General features: G+C 41.4%; 1 protein-coding gene across 2 annotated transcripts in view; it reads left to right on the top strand.

Moving 5' to 3' along the window:
• The window catches only part of RTF2 (replication termination factor 2), a 58,168-nt gene extending 38,774 nt beyond the window's left edge, over window positions 1-19,394 (top strand). The window contains exons 6-9 of one of the 2 annotated variants that reach the window (XM_066623074.1): window positions 9,289-9,402; window positions 16,945-16,999; window positions 17,729-17,821; window positions 19,041-19,394. In XM_066623074.1, the coding sequence (XP_066479171.1) occupies window positions 9,289-9,402; window positions 16,945-16,999; window positions 17,729-17,821; window positions 19,041-19,231 (453 nt within the window). In that variant the 3' untranslated portion in view covers window positions 19,232-19,394. The remainder of the gene's footprint in view (window positions 1-9,288; window positions 9,403-16,944; window positions 17,000-17,728; window positions 17,822-19,040) is intronic. The other variant, XM_066623075.1, reaches the window with a different exon arrangement.
• The last annotated feature ends 1,416 nt before the right edge of the window (window positions 19,395-20,810 follow it).

The following is a 20,810-nucleotide window of genomic DNA, read 5'->3' on the forward strand; positions in this document are numbered from 1 at the left end:
ATGTCCAAGCGCTGCCTCTGCAAGGCTCAGACTGAGAGAAACTGCAGAGGCAGCGCACAGACATGTACTGCATCTGGGAGACTCAGAAAACCCTCCTGGAGGGAAGGGGAGTAGAGCATCCCCTTCCTGCGGAGGGTTCACATTGTGTCAAGCACCGCTTGACAGGGATCGCAGTCCCATCACTGTTGTTAAGTGGCTCATGACTGTACTTTTGTATGGTATTGTATATCATGGCTCTAAGGTGCCGTGAAAAAGTATAGCATGTTTCAGGCCTTTACATTGATAGGACAAGCTAATAGCCAAGTTCCATTTCTTTCTTGGGGGAGAATCTTTCTTGATTGAATGTTTCCATTAATGATCTGTTAGATAGATTTTTTTCCTTCCTTCCTCTCTCTCCTCCCCGCCTTTGTCCCCATCCCACCTTGAAGTTTTAGATAAGCCTTAACAATAGATGGGAAGGGCACTTGTATATTCTTGTGCTTAATCACTGTTTATTGACATCCCTCATAAACTAGTCCTCTGTGACCAAGACAGCTTTTTTAGAAGTCCACCAGGTTCCAGGCATTGTATTACTCATTCAAGTTTGAATAGCTTTTCAATTTTTGTTCTGTAACCAGAGTACCCAGTATACTTTTCATCATTTGTAGGAATACGGATGTTGTCTTAACCGGTCTCCAGTATAACAGTTCTGTTCTGCAAAGGGGAAAGTTAGCCCTCACATTATGCTTTGTAATGCCCTGGTCCTTGATGGGCATTTCTCCAAAGTTGATGAGTTGCACCCGTTTGCAGGGGAGACAAAGAACTGCAACTGGTTTGCCCAATCTGAGAGTGTTGAAAAAAGAAACCTAAGGAAAAAAATTAATATGTAGTTCACAGAGCACCCATTCCTTTTATCACTTAACACTGTTTGAGATTCTAATAGCATCTCTTTGACCTCTGTTTAATCCCGTTGTACAAATGGATGGTAAGACCACACCTGTTGTGTCCAATTCTGGTCACCATATCTCAAAAAGGATATAGTGGAAATGGAAAAGGTGCAGAACAGAGCAACCAAAATTTGCCGGGCTGGGGCACCTCCCTTACAAGGAAATAATACAGTGTTTGGGGTTCTTGAGACGCTTGAGGAGGGACATGATTGAGACATACAAAATTATGCAGGGGTTGGATAGAGTGGATAAAGAGATGCTCCTTTCCCTGTCACACAATACCAGAACCAGGGGACATCCACTAAAATTGAGTGTTGTGAGAGTTAGGACAGAAAAAGAAAATATTTCTTTACCTAGCGTGTAATTAATCTGTGGAACACTTTGCCATAGGAAGTAGTGATGGCATCTTGCCTAGATGCCTTTAAGAAGGGTTGGACAAATTTCTGGAGAAAAAGTCCATCACGGGTTACAAGTCATGATAGATATGTGCAAGCTCCTAGTTTTAAAGGTAGGCTACCTCAAAATGCCAGATGGAGGGGAGGGCACCAGGATGCAGGTTGTGTCTTGTTGTCCTGTGTGCTCCCTGAAGCATTTGGTGGCCCACTGTGAGATCCAGGAAGCTGCTGGATGGGCCTTTGGCCTGAGCCAGCGGGACTCTTCTTATGTTCTTATGTGTAGCATCTAGACTTCATGCTATTTTATTCTCAGTTTCTTTTGGATCAAACAAATAGTTCAAAGCCATCTTGGAAATGGATTTACTCTCAACTGCTTCATGTAATGCCTAGAATAGTATATGGCAGTGATTTTCAAACTTTTCAGTTGTAACTTTTTTCATGATACCCCTCACTGTGTTTCTCTTTAAATATTCTTTGGCACCTTTAAACTACCTTGCAGCACCATGACAGCCATTTGAACTTGTTGTGGCTCCCCACAGTGCAGTTTGGGCACTGCATATGTATGTTGTAAAAGACTATTCCAGTTTGTCTTTGTTTTCATTACTAAAATGCTTTAAAATTAGTTCATCTGTGGTTCTGATGTCCCCTGAAGTTGAATTTCATTACTAAATGAAATGCTTAGTTGTGATGGAAAAGATGTTTTGAAAGAGGTACCTACTACTGCATGTGGTGCTCTATAGTAAAATCTCTAGTTTTTAGATTACTGTGTTTGCAGAGAACATGCTTACACCTCAAAATTGTGGGTGTCAAGATTTGTGCACTAGTTTTTAAAATGACTTCTTAAGAAGAGCCATGATGTTTTATGCAGTGTTTTAGTTATTTTTCTATTAATTGCTGCAAGATTAGAAATTGTTCTGCATTAATGTGATTCTTGCTATGTCTCTTTTGCTGAACTCCAAAATATACCAGTGTGACAAATAGTCCTTGGAGAAAAGGTAAAGTTGATCATTTCAAAGGTCTGGCCAAACCTGAAACATTTTGTAATAAATTGTTTGCCTTTGTTATGTAAACAGATGTATGTGCTTTTTGTGTCCTAGTGACTTGCCATCATTTGAACTCAGGGAGAGGTGTGCATGGTTAGTGTTTAAATTTTGTTCCTTTTGATTTTCTGCTGTTATGCAATTGACTAAGCATGTATCTTGTTTGGTTTTGGTGCTGTATGTTTTTAAATTCTTATATGTAAAAACAGTTTCAAAAGCACCCCCATGTGCTTTTATATTTGAACTGAGAGGTGGGGACAGAGGATTGCAAATAGAATTAGGCTCATATTCTGTGAATCTAATACTGCCGTTATATCTATCTCTGCACCCACAGAATGTGCATTCAGCTATGTGTTTGTAAATGAACAAGGCATTCCCCAAATACCCAAACTCTCTAGTTTTGTTTTCTTCAGAGAAAACTTAGCCTGTGAAGGTTATTCTGAACTTCTCCTCCCTGCAGGAAAGGGAGGTATGAGCAACATAACGGAATCTTTTACAAGCAGCATTATGGTTGCCGATATCTTGTTTACTGAAAACCCTTTATCTTGTTTACCCGATATCTTGTTTACTGAAAACCAACATCCTCGTTTGAGTTGACATGTTAATGGTTTTCACCAGCTATTAAAATAGTTAATTCTCAGTAGCTGGGCTAATAACCTATTAGGCTTATCAGTTTAAAAAAAAATACAAATTTTAATGCTTCTTTTTTGAGAGGTTAAGTTCTTTTATCCCACTCACCGCCCACCCCATTTTAAGATCTTTAGACGTGTTTGAAAAAATATATTTTTAAAAATGCCTACTCAGACCATGACTACAGGGGGATCTTGGGCATTCATCTAATGTTCCTGATCTGTATCAGAGACAGCTTTTGTGCAGAGCCCATGCAGATCTCCTGAAGCCTGCAATCACTGGTTGTTGCTCAGACGCCCCTTTCCTGCACTGTAACATAACTATTGGGCAACCCAATTCTAATCTGCATTGGAACAGTATCCAGTGCAAGTTAAGGGCAGGCTGGAGGTCACCTGGGCTAAGAGGATATTTTCCTCAACCTGTGTCAAATCCAAGCAGGTCGTTCAGGCCTGGGATGGAGGTTAGAATTTGTTCGAAAATAAAATTGAGCATCACTCTAGCTCAGGGATGCTCAAACCCTGGCCTGGGGGCCACTTGCGGCCCTTGGGGACTCCCAGTACAGCCCTCAGGGAGTCCCCAGTCTCCAATGAGTCGCTGGCCCTCTGGAGACTTGCTGGACTCAACTGCTCTTAGTGTGAGGGCGACTGTTTGACCTCCCGCATGAGCTGTGGGATGAAGGCTCCCTCTACTACTTGTTATCGCACATCTGTGATGTTGCAGCAGCGGCGGCAGCAAAGGAAAGGCTGGCCTTGCTTTGTGCAAGGCCTTTTATAGGCCTTGAGCTATTGCAAGACATTCATTCATTTATATAAGTTCCATGTCTAACACATTCATTTATGTAAATTTATTCAAATTTTAAATGTAAATTAATTCTTTTTTTCCCCGGCCCCCGACACTGTGAGAGAGATGATGTGGCCCTCCTGCCAAAATGTTTGGACACCCCTGCTCTAGCTGATCAACTCTGTAGAGACTGGAAATGAATGTGTCTCAAGGTCCTTCAATTTCCCTCTCCTCCTCCCAAACTTTCCCCTGTAGCCTGATTGCCTATATAACCTAGCACTACGTCCACAATTACAAATCTAATTCAGTTTTTTTAAAGCTAATAATATCTATTGTAAAGGAACAGTCAGAATTTTAATTATTGGTTATGGTTGTTCCCTTAGAGAAGCTGACAGGATTGATTTGCACATTCAGTGACTACAACATCAAGTGTTAGTTTTGCTTTTAACTATATGCAATATAAATCAAAACTGAAACATCCCATGCAGTTTTCCTGTTTGCTGTACCATCTCATACAATATCTGCCAATGGAAAGTGTTTCCACTGGTTTTCTTGAGAGGCTTTAAGTTATAAATATGCACTTGTGAATCAGTCGTAAAACACATGTGAAACCCGTTTAAATTTATAGTGAAGCTGCCTTGGTCGTCCTCATGTTCCTACTGTGGCTCACTGCACTTTGGCTATTATAATTCTCACAAAATCCCCAGTCTACACCCATAGTGGGTGCAGCTTCTGCTTTTCTGACTCCACATTTGGAACGTTCTTGAAAACATCCTAAGACTTCAGCCAGAGAATCATTCAGCAGCACCTTGAAAATTGAGAGGGCCATAGTCCCCTGAATGTTTCTGACTCCCAGAAATGTTAACTGCAACTTCTTCTAAGTATCTGGGAGAACAAAAGACTTGTAGAATTTCGTGGAAAAAAGAAACTGGTGGTTGTGACCCTGAAGAGGAAATGGGTGGGAAACTCCCACATAGTCATATTCTAATTTCTAGCCTTTCCTTGAAACAGCCCATGTGCTTCTGGGTCTTTGGTTTCTTTTCTTGTCACATGTGGCTTAGAAACACTTTCTTAACAGGAAAGCAGAGAATGTTTGAAGTTCTTTTCTTCAGTCATTGACAATGACAGAATTTCATCCTTGATCATTTTCAAGTCAAGGAAGGCCGATTACATTAGATTCATAGCAGCATTAATCACAACCTGTATTTTAGATTGTAAATTCCTTGAAGCCTGCTTTGGCCTTTGTGCTGTATAAATGATAGCTGATAATATTGGTTATTGGTCCAGGGTAGGTGACACACAGTAGCAAAGATTAGCAGCAGGTGCAAAGTCATTCTAGGGAATATAGAACATGAAGGATCTTGGTAACAACAGATTTTTGTGCATTCTGACAAACCATTTGTGAGTTTACAGCCCAAGTGTAGACTTCCACATCTGGAAAGTCTTTGCACTTTTTTCAGAGGGGTAAATACAATTTTTAGTATCCCTAGGGGAGTTTGAAAAGGAGGGGACAGTGTCTGGGGGAAGGGTCTGAAATAATAGTGCCTGCTAGCTTCTAGTGGTAGCATGATGGTGGTGGGATGGGATTGTGCACCATTCCGGTTTCCCATTCCTGTTGTTCCATTTCTTCCTGGCACTACTACCTTCTGATCCCCAAACTCCATGCCTTTTCTTCCTACATTCTCTTCCCTCCTTGACCTGCGCAGTCAACTATTGTCAAAGAAAATTCTTTACAGAATAAATTATGCAAAGGAATATGCAAGTGTGCTTAATTTGAACATCTTGTTCTGACAGCAGAATATGGTTTTCTTTTGGCACAGTGTGCAGAGACTACTATAAAGGATATAATCTCAAATTGTCGCCAAAGCTCAGTAAGGAAATGACAAGTGTTTCTGATGACTCCCTAATTGCCTTGTTTGTTGTACAAAGCTTATCAAGAGTAGTCTAAGTAAACCAAGATCAAGTAAGCCAGCAAACTTACCCCAAAACGTAGACCGAGAGCAGCACAGAGCCAGGATCTTCATTCATTAACAGCACAAAGGAGCATTTGCCTAGGAACTGACTTTGATACTGTGGCAGAGGAAACATTCAGGTTTCTGTGCGTGTGTGTGCATGTGTGTGTTCTCCGTTCTTTTGTAACAGCTTCCCATTGCATCAGTCAAAGTGAGAGACTGAAAGAAGAGGAAAATTGCGCAACTAAAATCTAAAGCTAGATGTAAAACTATCAAGTGATACACGGTATCCTGTCCTTTTTCTCTTTTTGTTTCATGTTTCCATGAGCAAGCATAATTTTTGGCTATACAGTACCTGTAGGTGTATGCCAAGCTAATGGTGTGTCAGAATTAAACAGTAGCAGTCCACTGCAATGGCCTGACTTGCCAAGGTAGTTCAAGGAGAGCACTTGCTGATCCAGCACTCTGCAAATGATCTCTCTCTCTCTCTCTCTCTCTCTCGATCTCTCTCATTCTCTCTCTCTCTCACACACACACAGACACAGACACACACACACCAGCAGTCTCCGCTCTGACTCTCAATCAGTCACTCTGTGTCTCTTTTTTAATAGGTGAGTTAGGTACCGGATATTCTGCCAGGGATTGTTTTGAAATAAACTATTTCTTCTTGAGTAAAAAGAGTTCATGCACAGCACATCAAAGAATAATATACCTGGGCAACATTAAAACAGTTAGTTAAAATACATTTTCTAAATTGATATTTATTGGCTCTTATTTTGCTCTACCTTCTAGTCCAGGGATGTCAAACTCATTTCATACAGATGGCCGAAGTTTGCATTCATGATGCCTGCTGAGGGCTGGAAGTAACATCGTTAAGCAGATGATAGCCAGAAATAAGCACATCGTTTTCACATAGAAACTCATTAGCTGCAAATGACAGAAGAGAAAATGTGCAAATCTTGTTTTCATATTCTGAGGATATGAGAGAACCCAGTTATCTAGCTGGGAGAGCCCATTTATAACAGGAACCAGATAAATAGCTTCTGGGTGCCACATTTGGCCCGCGGGCCTTATGTTTTCACACTGGTCTTGTCTAACGAAGCTTATTACCCTGATTATTTCTAGTACGTTTATAGTAACCATTTTAAATATTGCTGTTGACTTTTTAAAATCTAAATTCTTCTAGCCTTAATATTTCTTCCTCGTACTGCTTCAGCTGTCACACCTCAACTGACAAATCCTTTGTCTCTCAAAAAGAAGTGACTTACTGTGTGACCACTTCAAATACAAGTCAAATGGACAGTCAAATGCAAGACTGTAAACTGTCTCCCAGCCAATGAATACCAATTTAGAATCCTAACCAACAGAACTCTGAATATGTATATAATATTTAAATATTTAGTAATCAAACACAACTCATTAGAGATGCTGTAGCTTAGCAGGAGTTGGACTAGATGACCTCCAGGATACCATCCAGTTCTACCATTCTGTAAGCCCAATCCTAACTAAAATTCCCACATGGTGATTCAGCGTCATCAGTGCTGGCTCCATTGCATCCTGCAGGGGAATTTTGACTGCTGAGGACTCTCGGGGTAAGGGGACATTGGTTCCCTTGCCCCTGGGTAATCTCCCATAACCGCAGTGGGTCAACTTGGAACTGTGTCAGTGATTTTGCTGGCACAAGTCCACTTTGATCCGTGTTGGGGGATCATGCCCAGGAAGGGGAATAGGATAAAGCATGTGCCAGCTCTGCCGATCCTGTCCCCTCTTGGGCCCAATCCTCCCCCCCATCCCTGCACTGGACTTACCTTATCTGGCGGGCATTCCTGCGGCTGCCAGCACCAGCGGGAAGGGTCTGGCCTTCCCACCAGCATGCCTGGCCTTTGCGCTGTCACAAAGCACCGTACGGTGTTTTTGCAACAGCACACGTCAGCGGAACACATGTTCTGCTGGCCCTACTAGAGGTTAGGATTGGTCCATAAGATTCTATACAAGCATGACAGTTCTCAACAGAAAAAAATATCAGGCTTGTTCTGTTGTCTAAATCTAGGTATTTTGGGATAGAAAAATAGAAATAATGGAGTAAAGGTTTCATGGAGTTTGAAAAATATTGCAGAAGCAAACGGGAGGTCATAAATGATTAAACAGTTTTGGCATACTGTGCTTCAAATATTTGCTTTGGGGGATGTGTTTTATTTCTCACTAAATGGCGAAACACCACTTTCTAATATTTTATGAGATGTTAAGGTTGTGAAATAAAAATGAACAGATGCAGTGAGACATGCTTCCATTTAAGAAGTCACAAAGCATAGTGGATAGAAAGTTGGATGTGGTGCGAGAATCCCAGTTCAAGTCCAAATGCAGCAACAAAGCTTACTGGGTAGCTTTGGGCCTGCCACTGTTTATTATTTTGATCTGCCTCACAGGATTATTGTAGATAAAATGGAATGTCATCTTGGAGCCCTCCTGAGCTCCTTGGAGGAAGGGTTGCATTTGCCATCAGTGTGTTTCTAGGTGTGATTCAAGATTCTGTTACCTTTAAAACCCTCACTTATTTGCTTGCTTGCCCATCCATCCGGTGTACACACCTTGCTCCCATCTCCATCTCCCCACAAAGTAGGTGATAGATCCCTGTGAGGGGCACAGCAGGTTGTCTCTGTCTTTGGACAGAGATACCTGACAGACCACCTTCCTCTCGATCAGTTTCCCCATCCATTAAGATCTAGGGGTGCTCTCTTTATGTCCCACCTCCTTTTGAAGCTTGGTTGGTGGTGACACATGAGAGGGTTCTTTCAGTAACAGCCCCCACATAATGGAATTCCCTGCCGTCTCATGTGTGCATCTCCATCCTTGCCAGTGTTTTGTCAGAGACTGACAACAGATGCTTTCTGAGTTTTTATGCTCTCCTTCACTGTGTTGTTGCATGTTTCCCTTGGGTGTGTTTTTAATTTCCATTGTTGTGTTTTTAGGACCTTTTTGTACTATTTTGTTTTATTATAATATAAGCTGCATTGAATGGAGAAAAGTGAGATATCTATTTTTTCAACATTACTAAAAGAATAGGATACAAAGTTGATTCCATAAATTGATTACTTTAGGTTCATATAAAACCAGTATTGGGGTGGGGTCTTTGTTGAGTTGAGAGAGCAGATAGACCTGAACAAGAGAATGTGTTTCATTTTGGCCCTGTTAAAATTGATGGGGCATAAGTTAGTCCAAGTTGACCTGTCTTTCATTCCATGTGTTACTAACTTATCTGGATTGGGGTCTTTGTGCATTTTTGTGAAGAATTTGGCTGCTTAGAAATGAGAACATTAAGTAGTTCCCTCCAAAGAATCAGTGTCCAGCAAGCTGGGACATTTCAGAAATGACAGAGAGCTCAAATACCTGGGTTAGAGGAATAAAGAAAACATGGACTTTTGAATCTACCTTGATGTCTTTAATTTTGTGTTCAAGCAAGCAGAATACAGGTGATATAATTTGTACTCTTGCTTTTTAAAAATCTCTGCAGAAGGCATTGCATCTTTTCAGGGCTAATGTTTACATTCTCTCTTTTCCATTGAAGTGTGGGATTCCTTTTCAAGATGATGATGTGATTGTGCTGAATGGTGCTAAAGAGGATGTTGAAATGCTGAAGAAAAGAATGGAAGAGAGGAGACTGAAAAGTAAACTGGGGAAGGTAAGATTGTTGTACATGTCTTGTCTGGAGTACTTGCACATGTGATGACGCATTATTTTAGAACTGAGCAAGAACTGATGGATTGCTCATTGAGCACAGTTGTTCTTCAATCATGAGAGTCGCCATTGGTGACGAATGCTTTGGTTTTCTGGACAGTGACCAAGATCCAAAGAATTGTTTTTGGCTGGTGAAGGGTGTGCCCACTGTCACAGGGTTGACCAAATGACCTTTCCCTTTAAGAGAGATTTCAAACTGGTTGCTAAGTAGAAGAAGATGAGAGGTAATTCTGGTGTGGTTAATTTGTAATTTGGAGTATCAAACCGGGGTGTGGGTTCACAGAGAGGAGGAAGGAAGCTTGGGTAGCACTCCTTAGGCAGGAGCATGTTAGAAGGCAGCTTATGGAGTGTTATGCTTCTGACTATCCTGCAATACTGGTAATTCAGTAGCCTTGCTATCCTGTTAGATAAGCTAGCGAACTTGTTCTTGTTTTGCATGCTACTGTAAATACATGATGGTAATATTTATGGAGCAACAAGTGATCTCTTAAGAACTCACCTTTTCTTGTAATAAAGTTCGTCTGTTTTGAAAATTAAGTGCAATCCATTTTATTGACCAAGGGAATGCATTTTAAAAGAACCTGGGTGCTTAACGGACCACATTTTCCTCAAGCGCTATGTGGATTAGGCTGGTGAAAGAAGGTGTGGGTTGCATCCTGCCAGGGTTTAGAAATTTCCCCAATTTGCCTTTGGGTGATAATTGTGACATGGTAGACAGCAGTGGCTCCTGTTTAGTGTCTGGCATAGTGTATAGTTAGATGGTGTATAACCATCTGATAGATGGTGTATAAACATCTGGTTAGATTGTGTATAACCATAGTGTATAGTTAGATTAAAGACCGGGTAGATGGGACTCGTCAGCCTGGGAAGGCAGCTCATCTGAGAGAAGGAAAACTCTGATCCCAAACCTCCACTGCCTTGTGGCTACATCCAGTTATGGAAAAGGCTTCAGGAGTCAACCTCGAGGCAAAATCCAGAGCCGGAGTCCCTGAGGCAGTTCATGGCTGAACACAGTCACATTCTGGCAACTCCTGCGACGCCGCTGGAACCAACCGTATTGGCCTCTGCCTTTCCATTGGACCATTTCAGCGACGTGGAGAGGGGGGATTTGCTGCATGGGTAACAGCCTATCCTCCATACCTACTTTACCCAGGCTTCGCGCACTGGAGAGGACACTCTGTTCCGGAACCACCATTCAGAGCGTGACACCATAGTCTTCCGAGACTGAAGGATGCCAACAACAGTGTATAGTTGTGGTTGCCTCCAGCTGTGACTTGTTGGGTGGTGGTGTGTGACAGGGTGCTTAGTGGTGTACAGCTGTACATGACATAGTTAACAGGGTTGTTTGGTGACCTGACACTAAATTTAGTGGTATTAACTACTTGAGACACATGTTCCTTGGTCAGTTTGCACTGGTCACAATGCATTTTACAGTAGCTGTTTGTTGTTGTTGTTTGTTTTGTGGAGTGAGGAATAGAGCAAGAGATCAGGACAGATAAGGGAGCTGTTGAAGTAGTTCCTGAAGTGGTGCGGCTTCTTGTCAGTGATTGGGAGTTATTGTGGAATTTTCCTACACCCAAAACTGAGCACTTAGAGTTTTATTTGTCCCAGAAGCAAGAGGGTGATGCAGTGATGTCGGCAGTGGACAGTTTGACCCCTACTACTAATCCTGGTGACCTGGCTGGGTTGCAAGAGTCAGAGGAAGAATTGCAAGTTCTGAGGCAGATACTGAAAGTTCAAATGCAAATGCTAGCCCAGTACCAAAAATTTGCTGAAACTAATTTCCATGAAAAACAAGCAGCTACAGAACAACTGACCTGGCAAGAAAGAGAGAAAGAACCAATTGATGTATTGGAGTTATCCGATGTGACATCTGAAATAGACGCATCTGATTCTGCAAACTGGAGGCAACCAGTGGAGCAGTGGAAATTGGAACCAGTGAATCAGCTGCATGCCAGGAAGTTGGCAAAGGAGAAGATGTGTAAGTCTGGTGGAGACTATGCTGAAGTGGCAAGCAAGTACAGTTCCTGCAGAAAAGTTGGCAAGTCTGGTTGAGATGCAACTGGAATTTGACTATGAGAACTTTTACAGAAATAGAACTGTTGCTTCTTAGACCCAAGTTGTGGCCCAGTAAAACATAAGTAAGGCTGGAAAGGAGGTTTTCAGGAAAGAAGGGGTTAAATAGATCTTACTAGGTGCAGGAGAGGAGGAGACTATGGAGGTGTCTGTTAGCATTCCTCAAGGGCTGAGTGAGTGAAGGAGACAAAATTGTATCCCAACTGCTTGTTTGCCTCTTGAAAAGCAAGTGGGAAAAGATCTATTTCATGACTTATCTGGACTTTCCTTAACATATTCTGAAGTAAAGGACTCCTCAGAGGAATTGTTTCCAGGAGTGGATGATCCATTGGAGTCTGTTTTATGGCTGACTGAAGTAAACTTTTCAACTGAATTGTTCCCTTATAGTTATGAAATGATTGAACCTGTTTTATTAAGAAGTTAGATCTGCTGAACCAACCCAAGTGGTAGTTGAACAAGCTCATAAATTTCAGGTTGTTTTACCTGGGTAAGAGTTGAACAGGGTAGATAAGGCAGATTTAGGGACTCTGCAGTTCTCAGCGCAATTGCAGAAGCAGTCTCTAATCCCTGCAGTTGTTTCATGTAAGCCAGTGTAGGAATGCTTCAAAATGCCAGGTTTCTCTCCCCCCCCCCCCCCAATAATTGGAGAAGAGGGATGGGGTGTGTGAGATGTCAAATTCAAAGTACCATCAAGAGGTTATAAAGGGTGAAACAGTGGCTTTAGTCTTTTACCTGGCCAAAGTTTTCCTTTTGTTCTTAAACTTTCTTTACCGGTACAAAGCTATCTGTACATTTTGAGTTTGGATCCAGCAAATCCATCCCGTGGAATCTGGTGTGCTTACTTATTTTTTTGCTTCAGTTGGACTATGAGTTTTGCAGAGGTTTTTTTGGCTGTAGTGATTCTGATTCAATGGAAGATTTCTGGAACTGACAACCTTGCTGATGGTGGAATATTGAAAAGAGTACATGGTACAACATGTTTTCCGTAACCCCCAAAACTGGCTATATTTCTGTAAGGGAAATGCCGTGGGGGACTTTTGTTCCTTTGTCGGATACCTGTTAAGGTATATGTCAGTAACAATTATAGTATGTAATTTCCTCTTAGGTACTAGTTTTCAAAATGATCGTAGAACAGTTGACATCAAAGTTTGGAGAGTATATCTTCCAACCAAAAGATTTTAGGGTGGTCCTTATTTTTACAAGATAATTCATATAATTCTGATATCAGGAAAAAATTCCTAATTTCCTGCTGTAGGGGGTTGGACTAGATGACCTATTAGGTCCCTTCCAACTCTATGATTCATTTTCTGTTTCCCCTATTCCCCTATTTTAAATTCTGTGGCAGATTCATTGTCACTCTGGTGGGAACCGCAGGAGAACGTTGAAGAAAGGTCTTAAAGTGGAAGTTAGCATTCTGAGCAGAATTAATTCAGAGTAAAACGTTGACAGTCTTAGTATAGGCATAGTGCAGGCATTGTGTCTTATGGGATGCTGGTTAAAGCATTTTTTATTGTTTTAGTGGTTAAATGTTTTACGTGGTTATATTTTATTCCTTGGGTTAGAATAATTCCTGTTTTGGGAGGGGTGTGTCCCGGGTTTGGGCAAGTGGCCTTTTCCTTTAAGAGGGATTTTAAGCTTGTTGCTAAGTAGAAGACAATGTGAGGTTAGTCAGGTAGCTGATTTGTAATTTGGAGTATAAAACCTGGCTGTGGGTTCACAGAGAGAAGGGAAAGCTTGGGTTAGCAGTCTTTATGCAGGAGCATGTTGGAAGGCAGCTTATGGAGTATTATGCTGCTGACCATCCTGCAGTGTTGATAATTCAGTAACCTTACTATCCTGTTAGATAAGCTAGCTAATTTGTTCTTGCTTCGTATGCTACTGTAAATGCATGATACCAATGTTTATGGAGAAACAAGGACTCCCTTCAAAACTAACCTTTTCTTGTAATAAAGTTTTTCTATTTTGAAGATTCAGTGAAATCCATTTTATTGATCAAGTGAATGTATTTCAAAAGAATCTGTGCGCTTATGATTTTATAAATGGACCACATTATCCTCAAGGGCTAGGTGGATTAGGCTGGTGGAAAAGGGTGTGGGTTGCATCCTACCAGGGTTTGGATTTTCCCCTAATTTGCTCCTGACATTTTGGGTGATAATCATGACACCCACTGCTGTTATTGATTTGGGAATGGCAGAGCCTCGTGCCATATTACTAATTGCTTTTGACAGTCTTGGTCTCGAACAAAACCATCTGAGACCATAAGGTTCAGGTGGTGACCCCTACCCCAAACGTTTCCCCTGCCTCCCCCTCTTCTTCTTGCTCTCACTACCCTCCTTTTCTCTTCTCTCACTCCCTGCTGTTTCAGAAAGCACAGGAGGCAAGTGTAGGGAGACGCCAGGGCAGGCCACTCATCTCCATTTTTGTCCCTGCCTCCTTCCTAGGTGTGTCTTTATTTGAAATGGCAGGGGACGGAATCCAAGGAGGAGGGTGGCAGCAGTAAGAATAGGGAGGTCAGCGGGTTTGAAAGAGGGGGATGCTGGGGGTGGAGGTTAGTGGCCTGCAATGGATCCAGTGCCCATGTCCCTCCTTCCCCCACCATCTCTGCCTTTGGAAACAGCAAGCGAAGGGGATGCAGGAGTGGCAGGTACTTCATCACTATGCTGCTGCTGCCACATAAATGGAGGGCACCTGTTCCCTCCATTGTGCCACTATGGACCATGGTATCAAGGGGGTTCATTAGAGCGTCCACCTTGGCGTTTAGAAGGCCAAAATCAGTTTGCCGTATGTCAAGGGAGGTGGCTGTCCTTCTGTTCAAGAAATGCAGACCCAAAGTCCTCTGCATAAACTCTTTGAGCAGCACCCCTGGCATCAGCAGTTCTCTCCTTTATTTTTATTTATTTATTAATAAAAATGATATCCTGCTCTTTTCCTTCCTGGTAGGGAGGTGCTCAAGGCAACCAAAAAACAAAGCTAAAATCAAAAACAGAGACATGCAACAGCAATTTCAGGATAGCAGTAGACAAAGATGCCAAGATGCCACTGGAAATTAAGAGAGGATTACTCTTAATTCAGCCAGTGTTGAAACTGCAGTGGTGATGATGCTGACTTCGCCTCCTGAGAGGGGGAGTGCTGCAAGCTGAGAGCTGTCCCCAAGAATGCTCTTTCACATGTTGCTGCCGGGTACACTGCTGTTGGTGGAAGAGCATGTGGAGGGGCAGTCTCTGATAATGTCAGGGAACAGATGGTTTCATGTGCAGAGGTGGTCCTTTTGGAAAATGCATTTAGGCAGGTGACCAGAAAATGACTGCCGCTCTGTGTTGCAATGTCAGCAATATATAGATGCAAAATTGAAATAATTCTGTAGGAGATGGAAGGAGACGTGGGCTCTAGAGTTGGCATCTGGCCCTGTCCTAGGATGTATGTATGACCTTTTTTGTTGTTGGTTTTCCTGTATGTGCTCTTTGAAATGCAAATAGGGATATCTAAAAGTAGAATTGGACCTGAGCTTTCAGCATGGATTTGGAAGTGTCCAGTGACCCAATTTGCTCTAAATAGATATTGTCTTCCTGAATCTCATTTTGTGCCTGATGCAAAGATAAGGAGTGGCAGAAAGGTGGAATGAGAGCTGCAATCCTTACCTTTGCTGGCCATAATTATCTCAGAATTTCAGAGATGTCCTATACTGCCACCTGCTGGATAACATGTAGATAGAAACTCTTGTGTAAAATTCTTAATCCTGTTATGAGAGAAGGATACTCTGTTGAGCATCCTTGTTGCCCATCTTGGGAAGTGAAAATACACACTGGGTAAGATGCTCCATTCTATCTGTCAGACATCTGAATTGCTCACACTTCATGCAACAGATAGTTTCATGTGGCCTTTAGTTTTAACAATCTCCTGTTTCATATTTGTTATGTGTTTGATCTAAAATGCCCCCACCCCGCCCTCCCAACTAGCCAAGTGCAAGCTTATCTGTGGCAAATATTAATGTAAAAATACATAAAGCGCACTTTTATTTTTATTTTTAAAAGGCTTTGTTACAAGAACAAAAAAAATTATTAGTTGTAAAGTTCATAATGTCTGTACAGTTAGTACATGTTATGTTATTAGTACATATTGGCAATGCTCGTTTTGAAAATAGACATGAATAAAGAAAAGGTTAATCATGTCAAAGTTTAGTGTATAATATAATAATCTCCATTATCCACATTGGATGCAGAGACCTAAACTTAGAAGGCTGCATCCTCGTTGAACTAATTACAATTGCAACTGGCTTCCAGACATCCATTAGTTGAATATAATTACCACTCTGTTTGGAAATACAGTAGTCAGTTTCAATAAGCCAATTATCTCAAATACTTTTTCCATCCACTCTTTTGTGACCTTGCTGATTTTTTTTTCTATTTACTTTTAAAAACTTGTCATGTTATAAATTATTATAAATTGACTCATGTGATTTTGCTGGTCTTATAACTGGGGATTGGGAGTTAATTGGATTTGAAAGATTCCCAAATAATAATTCTCTAGTATATAAGCCTATGTACATTGCTGCTACCATATGCGAATGAAATCTGCCTTTGGTTCTTGAGCATTGCCAACTTTGTCTCATCTCCAAGTGATATTCTTTTTCTCTTCTATCCAATGTGTTAAGTTCTATTGTCTGGTCATTTTTCAAAATGCTTTCCTTAAATCTCACAGTAAATTTCCCTTACTGGAAGCATGAAGCTATGTATTCCCCAATAATTCTATTTGCAAGTCTTATTCAATTTTAGTTGTGGAGTATTTTCAAAATCTAAAGTTTAGAGTAACCTGGAATATTTTAAAGGGGACGTCCTGTTCATTTCTGTTTATAAAAGCAGTTATCTCTCAAAGCATTATTCCTGGTTTTGCTAGTGAGCATACTTTGTAAATATGGAAATTCATGTCAATGTGGGCCACCATTTGACTTTTTATTATATCGTCAGTCATATAAGCTCTCCCTTTCCCTCTCTAGCTCAATATATTGCCATACTTTTTACCTAAATGACCATCTAAATGGAAGACTTCATCATGATAACAGAAGTAATTGCGAATACAGAGGGGATAATTTGTATTTATCACAAGAGTTCAACAATATGTTAAAATTTCCAAATAGCTGTTTGTAAAGAAATCTCTTATTAAAGGTGTCTCAAGGTAACTTATAGTTATCTAAATGTCTTTAAGTTCTTTAATAACATTCTCTGCACAGACACCTTTGCTTGCTGAGCATCAGCTCCTTGGCTGCATGGCAATGATGTCAGATGTACTCACTGGACTTCCAGGAACACCAAACTTTGAGCTGCATGGAGCTCAGCTTTGGTGGACTTTGAGCTGCACAGCTTGAGGGAACAGTGCTCCTGAAATGTTCTCAGGTCTGTCTTCTTTCTTTCAGAAATCCAGGAAATCCAAGGCAGCAGAGACCATTGTGAAATCTGTTGCCATTGAAGGTAAGATTGTTCTCATGTGAAGACTCACTAATGGGCCTTTCCAAGTCTTTATTCCAGGCTGCTGCACAGAGGACATAGAATGTCATGAGTTCTGCAAGATAGTACAGAGGGCACAATAGTCATGTTCGGCAGCAACCACATGAATGTTGTCATATCCAACGAACCTGTGTTGGATGCAGCGCAAACTTCCTGGCTTGCCTGCTCCAGCGCAGGTTTGGATTGCACCCATAGTTATGTTTTGTGTTCAATTCATCTAGAGATGAATGTTATCTGAGGGTACTAGAGAAAGCTAGAAGATAGGTCTAAGAACTGAGACTACAGTTGGCTTATTTGGGGCTATTTCTATGGTCTAGCTGCATTTAATATTCCCGTGTGGGATTGGCAAAAAAGGGAGTTTAAATCAATAATCTGGCAACAATTTCTACGAGCTGATTCTCAGTCCAGGTCAAAGAACGGAGCTGTTTACTAGCAGTAAAAAAGATCACCCTATCTCCAGGGCAAACTAATGCAAGATCATTCTTAAATCTTTTAGGGTAACAAGGAAGTAATTTTATAAACCTTCAATTTTAAAACTTCTATATAATTCTGCAGTCTTTCAAAATAAATGGAAACGTTCTGATTCAATAGGAGAGGACTAAACAAACATCACTCAGAGATAAATTAGATATTGCATCTGTCTTTTAAATTTTTTAATTTCTTCCTCATTTGGTGTGTGTGTTTTGTGTTAAGATTTGCCTGGACCATCTCAAGTAAATACCGAAAAGGAGACCACAAACAATAATTCTGGAGAAAAGAGGACCATTGCTTTCTGCAAAGAGGCAGGTTGGTGTAAAATTTCCCTTGCAATTCTATGTGGTGTTTCTCTTGTATTTCCTAGTATTATGAACACTCCTTTGCTAATCCCTTTCAGCCAAGCTTTCATCCAGAACTCTGCTTTGGGCTGAGTTATGCAGGCATAAGGCAATCAACCAGGCTAGATGGGATCAGAATAGACCATAAAATTGCAGGCTTCTAAACTACTTCTGCCTATCATTATTCTCCTCTGACCTTCTCCAGTGGGCTTTAAACATAGTTAAGCATTATTACATTGGCACCCACTATAAAACTCTATCTTTTAACTAATATTGGACAGCTGAATTTGAAGTTGGTTGAGTGGGCTGGGTCCTTGTGGACCAACTCAGAATGTGGCTGTCCATGAGTATGGATGCAGTACAGTGGCATAGCTAAGGGGATGCAGGGGGTAGCAGTTTCACTAGGCAACAAGCTTTAGTGGGGCAGCAAGCCGAGCTTGACACTAGTGGCCAAAACTGTGAAAAAAATGGTATGTACGAATAATACCATCATATTATATATCATTGGAAATGTAATTTAATGAGGGATGCAATGCCGCAAACCCCATTGGAATATCTGTATTCTATCAAAAGTTATGGCCAATTAACCAGAAATTGAAAACACAACTGCCTTATGGATCAAAAAGTGGATTTCTTTAACTCAAAAGTGATCTATGAGACTGATTGTTCTGAGAGCCATGAGACGTTGTTATGGTACAGCATCTAACCAAAAAGTGTTAATATGAGTCAACTGTCATTTCCATGTATCATAATACCGTGACCCCTGTTAACTGGGTAAAGAGGCACTTTTCCAAGTAGTGCTCCTCTTATATTTAGCAGGGGGAGAATTACCGTCCCTCTTCATCCCAGCAGTGTCTCTAACCAATAAGGGGCACACTTTGTATGTATTTACTTAATTAAATTTGATTTTGTTGTGGAGGGGGGCTACAAAATCTTCTTTGACTCCAGGTAGCAGATAGATGCCTTAGCTATGCCACTGTCTGGGGAGAAGCAGCAGAGCAAGTGGGTGGAGAGCTTCTGGGGGAAGGAGGCATGTTTTCCCTTGATTTTCCCTTTTTAAAAACCCAGGCGTGACATCACTTCCGGGGCATCATTTTGAACTTGGCACTGGGCTACACGATCATTAGCTATGCCACTGATGCAGTAGTACAGGTAGAGTTTGGCCACTAACTTTCTTGTTTCTTCTGCAGCAGTTGGTGAAAGTGCACCATCTTCATCTGGAAAGGGCAGCAAAAATGGACCTGTCCCCCCCAAGCGATCCATTGCAAAGAGTGAGGAGAAATCAGAGGCATACAAGTCTATTTTTACTTCCCACAGCTCAGCCAAGCGCTCTAAGGAGGAATCTTCCAACTGGATTACTCACACAGCTTACTATTTCTGAAACAAATTAGTGTCTGATGCCCTTTCCTGCCACTCTGTTTTTTTTTCTTTTTACGAGAGGTCTTTGTAATTGGGTATTATTCAGCTTGCGAGTTATTAATGTAAGAATAGCAAATTTATTTCTGTACCATAAAACTGTAGGTAATAAAAGCAGGTAACTGAAACTGGCTTTGTTTTAAATGGGGAGTGATTTGAGCTTGTACTAATTTTTAGCATTGCCGTATGTTGCTTTTGTTTTGCAACTAATGTAGCACTCAGATAATTTCACTGTTCCTGCTCAGTTTGAATGATTGGGACACATGTATCCCATTAGTACAGAAGCAGATGACCTGACCCCCGTCTAGGCTGCATGAGCACTAGCTAGTATCTCACAGATATTAAGTCAGCCAACCCCACTTTAGAGGGAAGTTGTAGGCTAGGGACCTAAAGTAGGAGCCCAGAACAACCCCTCCTTCCTGCCCAATTCTTCTACTAGATTTGTTACAGCTTTGCATAAATGGGTCAGGATGCAGTCTGGGAAGGCTTCAGCTAACTGACTGTTAGGCTTTGGCATAACTAACTGTTATGCCATCCCCATTCGCAAGTGCAAGGTGACTTCAGTGCATCCTAGGTTTTTGCAACATGTCAAAATAAACTTTTTGTTCTTAGTATTCAATTAAGTGAGGGCAGTCTGAACTGAGAAGCTCTTTGTAGAGGTTAGCCAAAAGGTGGGATGAACTTCTCTGACCTCATCTGGGTCTTCTCAGGAAATAATAATAAATAAAGGCCTTTTCAGGAAATGGTGTAACCGTGACAGAAGAGTTAAAGGAAGACCCCATGGCAGGAAAAACTCAAGTGAAGAAGCTTGTCTTCACATGACACCTAAAAGCTGATAGTGACCCTGGGGAGAGCAGTTGCATTGCCACCAGTGAAAAGTCTCCACATGTGGTCACCACCAACCTCACCTCAGCTACTTTGAGCACCCAGAGCTCTTTGAGCTCTTTCACTTTGCCAAAGAGCATGTTTGTTTTACTGAAATGTTCAAAATGCCTTTTTGTATTCTGACTTACTATGTTTGGCTCACAGTTTATTTTACAATCTTGTATCCTAGTGTTCCCTCCCATTTCAGGATGCTCAGAGCAGCTAGGAAGCTGACATCCTAACAGGAAAGCGGATTTCAACCATTCTCAAACTTTGTGGTACTAACTTGTTAGAAGAATTTGTGCACAGATCCTGGCAACATGCTGTGTGGTATAGTGGTTAGTGTGTTGGTCTAGGCCCAGGGAGACATGTTCAAATGCCCACACAACCATGTAGCTTCCTGGGCACCCTTGGAGGGGTCACTATATCTTAGCCTAAGTTACATCACATCACAGAGTTGTTGTATGGATAAAATGGGAGAGAGTACACCACTCCAAGCTGCTTGCAGGGTAAAAATGCAAAGTCCTTGATCCAAATCAATACCCTTCTCTCACCTCCATTCAATCTGGTCAGTTGCCAGTCACCAGCAAGCATGAGACTTGTGGAAAAAAGTGACTATGAGACTTCTTGTAGGGTAGTGGATGGGGCCCTGACCCCATTACACTCCATCCCCTCAAAGT

The sequence above is a fragment of the Tiliqua scincoides genome, chromosome 4, assembly GCF_035046505.1.
Source record: "Tiliqua scincoides isolate rTilSci1 chromosome 4, rTilSci1.hap2, whole genome shotgun sequence".
Taxonomy (NCBI): Eukaryota; Metazoa; Chordata; class Lepidosauria; order Squamata; family Scincidae; genus Tiliqua; species Tiliqua scincoides.